Source organism: Cimex lectularius, unplaced genomic scaffold (assembly GCF_000648675.2).
Source record: "Cimex lectularius strain Harlan isolate CLEC.00 unplaced genomic scaffold, Clec_2.1 scaffold84, whole genome shotgun sequence".
Taxonomy (NCBI): Eukaryota; Metazoa; Arthropoda; class Insecta; order Hemiptera; family Cimicidae; genus Cimex; species Cimex lectularius.
Genome location: NW_019392631.1, coordinates 544,855 through 556,493, shown reverse-complemented (window position 1 = coordinate 556,493; position 11,639 = coordinate 544,855). Strand labels below are relative to the sequence as shown.

Genomic DNA, 11,639 nt, shown 5'->3' with positions numbered 1-11,639 from the left:
ATTTTTTCCATTGCAATATTTGCAGTTGAATTGGCAAAAGTTAAAAAAATAAAAACAACAACATTGATCTGCGAACGACTTGCAACCTGCCAACTGTTGCAATTGTAAGCATTGCTTTGTTTGTCAATGATGATCCAAAAATGGTTTAGCGTCACTGGATCCAAATGTCTGTGAGCGCAACGAGCTAGTAAGATTTTCTTTATTTGTCACTTTAAAACCCTTTAACCGGCCTCAGACTGAATTTAACCCTTTAAACTCTTTATTTCCTACGTTTTGGAATGCAAAAGTATTTTTTTAACACATATTCTCGATGAAGGACCAGCCAGAGTGCTCAGGATATGAAGAAGATATTAAATTATACTGATGAATAAAGTTGAAAACTGTCATTAACGGTCGATTCTTAGTTATTAGTCTTCTTAGTTTCGTTTTGTAAGAAAGGTGGTGTTATGCAATACTGTAAAATTTCTAAAAAGGCTCTTCCCCGCTTGGCCCCTTTACAGGGCTGGGTCGGCAGACTGCTTGACCATCATCGCAGCTGATGCTAAGGCAACTCTATTAAAACCCCGAGTGGAGATGCACCCCTAGCGATTGGGTCGGCCTCGGGTTTTTTAATTTAAGTGGAGTAAACTCTCTTGACTACCTTCCAGGAGTCTCACCATGTACCACTATTAATCCAAACCCAATAGCAAGCTCTCGGCAAAGGAACTTGTGCCCTTAGTTCAGTCTTACCTGTAGGACTCGCATGCTGCTGTCTGCGAAGTGTCAGCTAAGACACAAAAAATTATCTACATCAGTGATTCCCAAAGTGGTCCCTACGGACCCCTCCAGGGGTCCCCGGTATCATTCAGGGGGTCCGTGGAAAATTAAAATTGATTTGGGGGTCTCTGAACAATGTCAGGGGGTCCGCGAAAGGTTTAATATAAAATAATGTAATACAAATAATAATGATGTTTTCTTATATTTTGACAACAGTTAATCTTATGATTCTTCCTTCTTGAAGGTGGGATAATAGGTCATCTCAAAAAAACCACAACCAGTTTTTATCCACACGTTTCGGATTTATTTGAATCCTTCCTCAGGTGAGTTAACGCAATGGTTAAAAAAGTGGTCGTCAGTCATTAATATTTTATTTTTATACTTATTCAGTTTCTAGTCTGAATAAGTACCACACTGGCTCTTTTTTTAAAATAAATTGTTATAAAATATTAATGACTGACGACCACTTTTTTAACCATTGCGTTAACTCACCTGAGGAAGGATTCAAATAAATCCGAAACGTTGTGGATAAAAACTGGTTGTGGTTTTTTGAGATGACCTATTATACCACCTTCAAGAAGGAAGAATCATAAGATAAATAATAATATAATATAAGTACGTTGGTTATCTAAAAGTGCATGTTTAAATCGATTTTATGCGCTCTTTGATTCAGTGTTGGAATTCCTGGAAACCAAAGACAATGATTTGGGAAATTTAATTAACTCAAAAAATGACATAGCCTATATGTCTGATTTATTTGCCAAATTTGACGAAACTAATTTGAAACTACAAGGTGACCAATTAAATTTAATCAAAACTAATAGTGTAATATCTGCATTTGTTGCAAAACTTTTTCTTTACAAACAAAACTTGGGAAGAGGAGAATGCTCTCAGTTTCCAAATCTTTCGAAATTGCAAATTAGAGATGAAGATATGCTGTCGACACTTAACGGCTCTTCATACAGACCCAAACCAAAGATTTGAAGATATTCTTCACTTGGATATTCCTGACTGGGTGTTGAACCGTTTTGCATGTGGACAAACTTAGATCCCAAACACAGATGAATCCATACTAATACAGGAGCAGCTTATTGAAATATCCACAAATGAGAAACTTAAACCAATGTTTGAACAAGGATACCACAAATTCTGGTTACAAAAACAGATCCCAATTTTATATCCTGCGTTATGGGTTATTGTACAGAAGCTGTTAACTGCTTTCCCGTCTTTCTATTTGGTAGAACGTGGATCAGTGCCATTATGAACCTCATCACAAAAGAAAGAAACCGATTAGAAATTATACGCTCATAACATCTCATCACGTTCATCCAAGTCATTAATTTTTTATATATTTTATTTTAACAAAAGTAATTAATATTATAATTTATATATATTTATAATTTATGATTTCAAAAATACTTCTTCAACAAAACTTTTTTTAAATTTGTAATTTTTATGTTATGCATTTATGTGGCTTTTTCACTTGGGGGTCCGTGGGCAATATTTGACTATAAAAAGGGGTCCATGGGTCAAAAAAGTTTATGAACCACTGATCTACATGAATATTCACTTCTATAAGAATTGGGCAGAACATGTTCTACAAACACGCAATGGCTGGTATTATGTATAGTATTCATATGTGGTAAATAATGTTAATTTAATGAATCATGTCTATCCATGTCTGTAGCATTGGCACGCTTAGTATGAGTAATTTTTTTCTGAGCTGGTGCATGTCTGTGGTGTGGTGTTAGTGACTGTTCAAATGTTTTTAAAAAATCTGCCTTCATCATCTACTATTCATAGAGCGTGTAGAATAATCCTTTTTTTCTTTGTAAATTCATTGGATGTACAGCAAATATTATTTTCCATTTTTGCTCTACTTCCAAACAATCCAACTTATTTCCTTCTTCCTCTTCAAGTAAAATTCTTCAACCGAAATTATACATGCTTAAGCTTAAACAAAGTTTGTAGAAACGTTTGCCGTGACCTTTCTGGTTTGAATGTCGGCATCTGTAGTTCGTTGTCATGGTGTGAAAACTTATGCTGGACCTGCTACTTGTTGGTTATGTGAATCGACCTTAAGAAATATCCCCAGCCCTGACAGTATAATTTCAACTGTTCGTCAATTCTGTGAACAATTTATTACTCAACTAAGTTTCCATCATACTCGTGGCCTTTTTCAACAACATTGAACAACATCGAACCTGAAACAAAAAACCCTGAGGATTACCCTGAACACAACCTCGATCACTACATAAGTACAATTACAACTGTCTGAATATCACTCGTGAAACTATTTGTCTCGCATTGTGGATACCTAGCCAGGACTGCAAAACTTTTGCCGTGAGGATTTTTCACGGTGAGCTGACTGGCTGTCGCTTTTCTAGTGTTTCGAGCTGTTCCTCTCCATGTAAACACACTTGTCTCGAGTATGAGAATGAACCAGGAGGAGTGCATTCGACTTATCTGAATGTATTACAGCTTCCGATTTTTGTGCGATGCTAAAGATAAAATTCATCATAAGAAGAACAAGGAGAGGATGCGAGAAAGGGAAAAAACATCAAAATAGGACAAAGACAAAAATCATGGCAAAAAGTATCACCATGATAGCAAACTCTGATGCAGCAGTTGGTGTAGTTATAAACGGGATGCCTGTCTCAAACTGATGGCTCACCTTGTCTCATCTCTATGTTGCAAAATGTTTCACCTTATGGACATGGATAACCCAAGATGGCATTTTGCGAGTAATTCTTGTGTTTAGTTGCACGAGTGATTTTTTTGCAAAATGGAAACCCAGCTTAAGATATGAAATATTATATTAGAAGATATATGTGTGCAGCAGTCAGTGCATATCTGACTTGAGATTTTATACCATTTCTGCCAATTTGAAACAGTTGTCTGACACTGTTTTCCTTCCAGCCACATCAATGCGATGTTCTACGAGGAAACAACTTTGGCTGTTCAGTGTCTCTAGATAATTTTATTGCCATTTTTATTTGTTTGTTTGACTTACAAAAATGATGTGCTATTATTTTGCACACCTTTAGGGCAACTCTTTACTTCTGCTGAATGCATATAAAAAAATTCCATCTTTTCACTAGGATTTTTTGGTATAACTGTTCCTAAGTCAATTTTGTGTTTTGGAGCAATGTTTATTTAATGATTATTTTACACACTGAGAACAATGTTGTACAAGCACTGGGTCCGAAAAAATTCTACGGACTTATTTTACAACCCGATAGTTTTTGACGATAAACGCACTATTTAAATGATAATTATTTTATAATTTTGTCAGAAAGACAAATGCACAATTCCAAACATTTGAATTAGATGGAAACTTGGCTGTGGGCAAGGTGATGAACCTACAGAGACCAAATGATTGAGATCAGAATCATCGGTTAATCTGAATAGTTATGACTAAATTATTATATTACTGTAATAAATGTGTAAGTTACGACTCTGCGTCCGACCAATATTGGTATATTGTGCAATTATTATCTAGAATCTTCATTAAAATTAAGGCTTTTTACCGTCTGTTCTTTCAGGCCTTGGCTTTTCTTCTCTCAGGAGTAAGACTTGCCTGCATAGGCCACCAATAGATTTTGCTGTTTATTCTTCTTGACAATATCTGTACAGGCTTGTTTCTGCTGCCCCGAGTCTATGTGTACTATCAATCTAGTCCTAACATGTCCTAGGTTTATTAGTTTCTGTGATGGTCATTTGATAAACTTTTGCATGGGATTTATTTTTATTAAAACAAAATTAGACAATATAACTGGCTAATGTAGTTTTTAACTAAAAATCGTTTTTCGGCAACTTTTCTCATTTTCAATAAATATTTTATTTAGTCTTACAAACAATTTAAAAAATTGACTACTACTTCATATAAAGTTCAAAACAATGAATTATCAAAATGGCTAGTGGTTTTTAAAGCATTCATTCATCTATTAAAAGAAAAAGGACCAAGAATTGGAATTATTCATTTTTTTTAAATATCTGATGTGTATTTTATCATGGTTAAAGTTGTTTGAATTGAAATTTTTTCAGGCTATGGAGACAAGAGAAGAATCGTCTGAAGATGAAAAAATTCGGTGTGCGCTTGACTTGGAAATTTTTTAAATTTAGATTTCGCATAATTAATAAAGTCATATGTTGCAGAAAGGAAGAAACTACACTAATTTCATTGACGACTCCCGATGGGGAGGAAATCAATGTTATACTCAAACACCCAAAAACGAAGATTTGCTTCCGTGAATTGATAGCGAAGGTATACGAATAAAATCTGTACTTCTTTTGTAAGCTATTATTAAAAGAAATTTAATATTTCAGGCATGCAAAAATGCAGGATTATCGAATATTATTGAAGATAAGCTTGAAGAGACAAACATTGTTGTGTAAGTTATTACCATACAATAAACATTATCTTTTCAAAAATAAATAAATAAAATAATGTATATAATTGCTGATTAATTTTGTCATCGGCTCGAATGAATCAACACTCGATTAATTGTGTTTGTGTAGTGGTCCTAACGACTTTGATGGAATACCTGAAGTGAAAAGTTCATCTATCCGGGAAAAGGTAATTATTATAAATTATTATTAATTTTCATGTGGCTAATTGAATATTTTTCAGTCCACTCAAAAACAAAAGAATGTACCTCAAATGAACAACAAAAAGAAACTTACTTCTGGTAATAAATAAAATTCTTTCGAATAATTAGGATGGTAAATATTTAATGTTCAATTTTAGATTACGATGCTAGAAAGTCATACATTAACTTCAAGCAGACAAATAACGTCAGAGTAGTCTGTCGATCGATTCGTTTTGGATTGTATAAAATATTTCAACCCTTAAAGCTCACTGCCTTGTTTTCGCATTTGGGTATCAAGTTTATTATGCGAGAACCCAAGGGTAAATATTTCAGTTTTATTCGATAATAATATAATTGCACGGACTTTTTTTTATGGTACGTTTGTACTAAAGTTGCAGAAATTACACTTCGTAGCGTTGACATTGTAAGGATTTTGATGCATTTTGGGCCGACTCTCCAGGCTATAATAATTTACGTTCAACCGTACACTGGCAAGTCAATCCGAGAAGTTCTTAAGATAACACATCCTCCTGAATCTTTGACTTATTTTGACCCTTGTAGCCCTGGTAAATGTAGCTTTTATCTCTGGTCGCATTTTTCGTTAGCTTTTAAATAAATAATTCAATCCGGTTTAGACGCCGTTCTCCAAAGGATTACCTTGTTTCCTGCAAGTATCACACAGTCTTCGTTCAAGTTTATTAAACAAATGTTCTTCGATAAAACACATGGAGGTGATTTATCAATTCAAGATCTAAATCTACTCCTGTCTCAAGATGTGAGTTAAACTTTACATTTTCTTTCTTTTTTTTAAATTTGATTATAATTTTTATTTTAGATAAACTATTTGCAAGAAAAAAACATGGATGCTAAAGTAGAAAATAAAGATATGAAAGTGAAGCAACCTTGTGATAATGTGAGCGAGAACATTTTTTACAACATATTAGTACAAATTAAGATTAAGTCGATATTAGAAAATTTGTGATTTTTTTATATTTTTTATTGTTACATACATCTACAACTTTCATTACAATAAGTAAATTCGATAATTCATTGTCTAACATGATAATTAAAGTGTGTGGTGATTAGTGACTGTTAATCGATGATTATTCAGAAATCGTGAGATGCGGTCTTTCAGAAAAGTTTTTCCACATCCTACATGTATTTGTTAAATTTAAACAATGTTTGTAAATCCCAGGCCCTGAAGATGATCTCAATAAAGATCGAAACGTTGGCATGATAAAGAAAATGTTTTTCTGAAACCTACATCACACCAGACCGCATCTCACGATTTCTGAATAATGGTAATTAAACATGAGGGGAGAAGCCACCCACTGGTAACATCCTCATACTGAACCCACATACACATCATTGAAGCAAATCTCAAGGCCATTGCCCCTCCAGCGGACATGGAGGATTTCCAGTAGGGTTAGTATGAACAGTTGTTGGACAAGGGGTTAGGATTTATAGAAAGGGTGTTGTGGAATTTCTTATAATGTGTTCTTACAAGGTCGTGAACAAATGTCAGTGTGAAAAATTGGAGATGTACAAAAGGTGAATTAAGGATTTTTCTTAGGATTTTGAATTGGATGTCCCAATAGAGCCCCAAACTTCCATTCCGTAGGTCCATATCGGACAAATGAGAGTTGTGTAAATGGTCAGTTTGTTATTAAAGTTTAGACGAGATCATTGGTCCAGTAAGTTGTAAGAGTTGTCTTGTCATTTCAGGTGGTGTGTGGATTTCACATCAATCTTTTATGAATGTACAGTCCCAGGTATCATACTATGTCAGCAGTCAATATCACTATGTCATTATGGAGGACAAAGTGATTTTATTAGTGCGAACGTGATGAGCACTTTTGCTTTTGTTCACTTTGATTCTTCATTTGCGGTACCAGTCTTCTAATAGGGCGAGGAGACTTTACAGATAGTTTACAATGGATGGGTTAGAGTGACAAGAGACGATAGCCATGTCGTCATCAAATGTGGAGATGACTGTGTTTGGGGAAGTACGAATGTCAGCATTGTATATTATAAAGAGGATCGGGCCAAGGATACTTCCTCGTTGGACTGCAGATCTTACCGGAATATAAAAGGAAAGTGACAGACGGCAATGTGAATAAATTTGAAAACTATGTATATTTTTGACTAGTGTTGAAATTACAATTCAATTCTTGTTTTGCCACTTTGAGAATTAACTGAGTTGTTGCCAGCATGGTGTAACTTAGATGCATGGTCATTTCGGCTTCAAGCACAAGCTCATCCAAGCTCTTCGTAAGCTTCTAATCAATCCATCCTTTCCCTGTAAATCCTGTGGGGCAATCTTTGAGTAGCTTGTCAATCCATTGGACTCAGGATTTTAACAAACAATAATTTATGTTGATAAGTGTAGAAGTCAGTGGAAGTATGGTAACCTCGTTTGTTTGCCCAACTTTTGTATCTCATGTACGTGATACTGGGTTCGACTACCTGCATTGCCTTTAGAATTTTACTCAAATACGTTAAATTGTACAAGCTCTGTGAAGTGTTCTGCCCTCTGACCATTCGTTAAAACTTAACTGGTTAGATATTAACACTTTGTGTCTTATACTTGACTATTTTGGCTGCCCATGGTGAACCCAATTTATCATGTAGATAGAAAATAACTCCCTGGTACTTAAAAATAATGTAAATGATTTTATTTTTTGACCTAGTTTTGTCCTCCCTGGAGTGGCGCTAAGTAAATAAATACACTAATATTTTCATCTCAACCGTACTTTACATACAAATTATAAATCACTTGGGATAATTGTTCTTTGGTCAGCTAAGACCAACAAAAAAATAAATATAATAATTACCGAATTACCTGTATTTCACTAACAACTCCCTGTGGCCACTGCAAATTTACCGAGGATCCAAACGATTACACGTAATTTGAATGTTAGGCAAAAAAGAGGGGAATTTAAAAAAGTTGTAGGTTAGATGACTTCTCGTGGGTACCGAAGTTCGTGGATTCGAGTCCCTCTCGTGACACTAATCTTTTCATCTCAACCACACTTTATATAAAAATTATAAATCACTTTAAAAAAAAGAAGATAAAATGATTGTATGTAATCAGTCAAAATGGGTAAATAATTGATTAAAATAATAAAACATTCACAGAGAAACAAATTACATGGTTTTCACAGAATAAATTTAAAAAATCACTTCCAGTTGAAAAAAATTGAAACGGCCATAGCCAGAGACAGTTTTGCCTTTTCTGAGGCAGCCCTAGGAATTTTAAATGGAATTGTGAAGCTGGTAAAGTGGAGGGAGAGTTTGAAAAGTATAAACGGGAGGATGCAGACCGTGCGTCCACCCCCTCCTGATTCATCAGAATTTTTCTACATTGTTTTAAGTTCTTTCTGTTAAGAATAATGAACAAACATATTTTGTTAATAAATATAATTTATTATTTTATGAAAGACTAAAAAAGTGCAGAAACAAAATTTGTAAACAAGACACTTAGTATAATCTATCTCATATGAAAATTATGTAATATATTTGTTTAAAAAAATAGAATGAAAAGAAAATGCCAGTAGTGACTGTGGAGTCAACAGAAAATATTGATGACTATCCTGATAAAGACTGTGAGAGGTATACGGTTCATTTCAGTAAATGTTATAAAATAATTTTGCATCATAAAATATGTTATTGCTTATTTGCTGAAGGGTGGAACCGATTCTAGTCTACAAAATGGGCAAAGGGGGCATAACAATCTACCCGGAGAACTTTGCCTGTCTCGAAAACAGCATGTACATCGATGATATAATCATCGACTTCTACCTCATGTGAGTGACGGATTTTATTTCCGTTTCATTTTCAAAATTTTAGTTTTGTTCAGGTGGTTTTATAAGAACAAACTGGGTGCTGAAGACCAGAAGAGGACGCATGTATTTTCTTCGTTCTTTTATACCCGGCTTACTTCGGATGAAAATAGTACGATTCAGGATAGGCATAACAAAGTGGCACGTTGGACCAAGTCGTTGGACATTTTCTCAAAGGATTTTCTCATCGTACCTCTTAATATTTGGTAAAGCTTATCTACAGCTGATTCATCTCTTGCTAATTATCTGTAACAAATATTCTTTGTATGTGACAATTTGTGTATGTCTATAATTATTTTTAAAACGTGATTTTGTTTCATTAAAACATTGGTTTCAGCCAACATTGGATGGTTGCGGTTATATGCTTTCCATATCTGGTTACACAATATTTCTCAGTAAAATGTTCTGAAACAGAATCTAACCTTGAAATAGGTGATAATTCATCTAAGCATAAATCTAAATAATTAAATTATTTCCTAATAGATTAATAATTAATTTAAGCACATACTTCTGAGTCGACCATTGCTCAGGAGGATGTTTTGGACCTGAGCAAAAAGGTAACCGAGATATTCAATGAAAAATGCTGTCAGGTTTCTTCAGAGTCGCCAAGTTGTAACAACGATCATGGCTCAGTGGTGACGGTTGAAAAGAATCCTGCTAATCCACAGTGATTATTTTCCCTCCTACTTTTGTATATGACAAGATTTGTTCCTAAAATATTCGTCTTCTACAGACCTTGTATATTCCTTTTTAACTCGCTGGCGGGCGGAGGAAATACCGAACTGGATCCCCTTAGGGAGTACTTGACCGTTGAGTATTCGAAAAAACACAAAGGGAAGAAGTGCATCTTCACAAAGAAAAACATGAGACACATTCCTACTGATGTCCCTCAGCAGACAAACGGGTCCGACTGTGGTCTATTCGTCCTGCAGTATATCGAGGAGTTCTTTCAGGTAAAGGTGATCCTGCTAAAAATTAAATCAAGATTTAATGACTTTACGTTTTCAGAATCCTATTAAAAATTTCGCCGAACCAGTAATATTGCCGACATGGTTCCCTTTATGCAGGGTCGAGGAAAAAAGGAATTTAATTAAAAAATTGATTCTAGATTTGAGGGATCAATCAAAATGTGATTAATTTGGTCCTTTTTGTTTGTAGCTATTTTAAATTGGTTGTGAATATTATAAAAAAAATCATTGCAATTGTTTTTCAAATTATTTTGAAAGACGACTTAAGTATTTATTTAGTAGTTATTTACAGCTTTGTATTTATAAAATTATTTCTTTTATTATATGATTGCCATTGACCATGGTGTGCTTTTGCAGTACAACCATATTTTTTAGTATGACACTTTTGTCACTTAGCATTTAAAATAATTTTTAGATCATGTAAGGCATTTATTACCATTTTTTAAATCAGACCTAAATCAATATAATTTATTTACATATATTAAAAATATATCATATACTTGTATATAGAATTAAAATTATATGAAAAACAATTTTATTTAAAGTCATTGCATACCTGTAATTTTTACTATCTGTAACTAATAGAGATATCCATGTAAAAAATAAATTAATTGAAAAATAAAAATAAACCAAAAGCATTAAAAACTTTTCTTGTAATTTTTGTTTCTTAAATTCACATGAGGCTATTCCAGGATGGTTGAAGATGACCACATTAGTATAGTTTTTACTCTTCTTTTTCACTTGTTGGATTTTTATATTTCTCGGGTTTCTTTTCAGGAATTAAACAAAAATCAAAATCAATTATTTTTTATTGATATCGATTTTGGGGGCATCAACCTCCCATCATCAGTCTCGTTTTCTTTTTGGAAACTCATGAATGTGTTCTGAAATCGAAAAGAAACCCATGAAACATTTTAGTAGAGGTTCAATATAAACCACACAAGCTAAGTCAAACATTTTGCTGCAGTCACTATCAGTCATTGCCTATTGTTTCATAAATGTTTGCTTCAAACAAAAAGCCAACAACAACAACCAAAAAAAAAGGAGCATATTTGTCCAAGCCTCTATCTAACAAGAAACGACCGGCTGCTGCTATTGACAAGGTTGCGGACACAATGATTATTTCATGCTAATAATTACTTTCACTCTCCAGCCTCACACTCTCAACCCAGAGTACTTGATATTCCTTCGGGGGTTTAAACCCTCCATTCATGCTAATAATTACTTTCACTCTCCAGCCTCACACTCTGAACCAAGAGTACTTGATATTCCTTCGGGGGTTTAAACCCTCCATTCATGCTAATAATTACTTTCACTCTCCAGCCTCACACTCTCAACCAAGAGTACTTGATATTCCTTCGGGGGTTTAAACCCTCCATTCATGCTAATAATTACTTTCACTCTCCAGACTTATGGCCATATCCCTTGCGCTTACAGATGTCCAATTGAACCATAATACGGTTGTTCTTTTTTGTGACTGC

The 11,639-nt window shown here is 34.2% G+C and overlaps 1 protein-coding gene across 1 annotated transcript; it reads left to right on the top strand.

The window, feature by feature from the left end:
• The first annotated feature begins 2 nt into the window (after positions 1-2).
• Positions 3-10,767, top strand: LOC106662777 (sentrin-specific protease 7-like). Its single transcript, XM_014387094.2, has 17 exons — positions 3-187; positions 4,804-4,847; positions 4,915-5,023; positions 5,086-5,150; positions 5,278-5,335; positions 5,390-5,447; positions 5,507-5,668; positions 5,741-5,914; positions 5,984-6,123; positions 6,184-6,261; positions 8,884-8,960; positions 9,035-9,154; positions 9,208-9,396; positions 9,528-9,622; positions 9,692-9,857; positions 9,924-10,143; positions 10,199-10,767. Exons 2-17 carry the CDS (start codon positions 4,807-4,809, stop codon positions 10,325-10,327), a joined length of 1,881 nt encoding a protein of 626 aa, XP_014242580.1. The 5' UTR covers positions 3-187; positions 4,804-4,806; the 3' UTR covers positions 10,328-10,767.
• Positions 10,768-11,639: the final 872 nt, after the last annotated feature.

Coding starts and splice junctions, on each gene's coding strand:
- LOC106662777 (XM_014387094.2), top strand. CDS start 4,807: ATGGAGACAAGAGAAGAATCGTCTGAAGATGAAAAAATTCG. Junction 4,848..4,914: donor TCTGAAGATGAAAAAATTCG/GTGTGCGCTTGA, acceptor CATATGTTGCAG/AAAGGAAGAAACTACACTAA. Junction 9,155..9,207: donor ATCATCGACTTCTACCTCAT/GTGAGTGACGGA, acceptor AGTTTTGTTCAG/GTGGTTTTATAAGAACAAAC.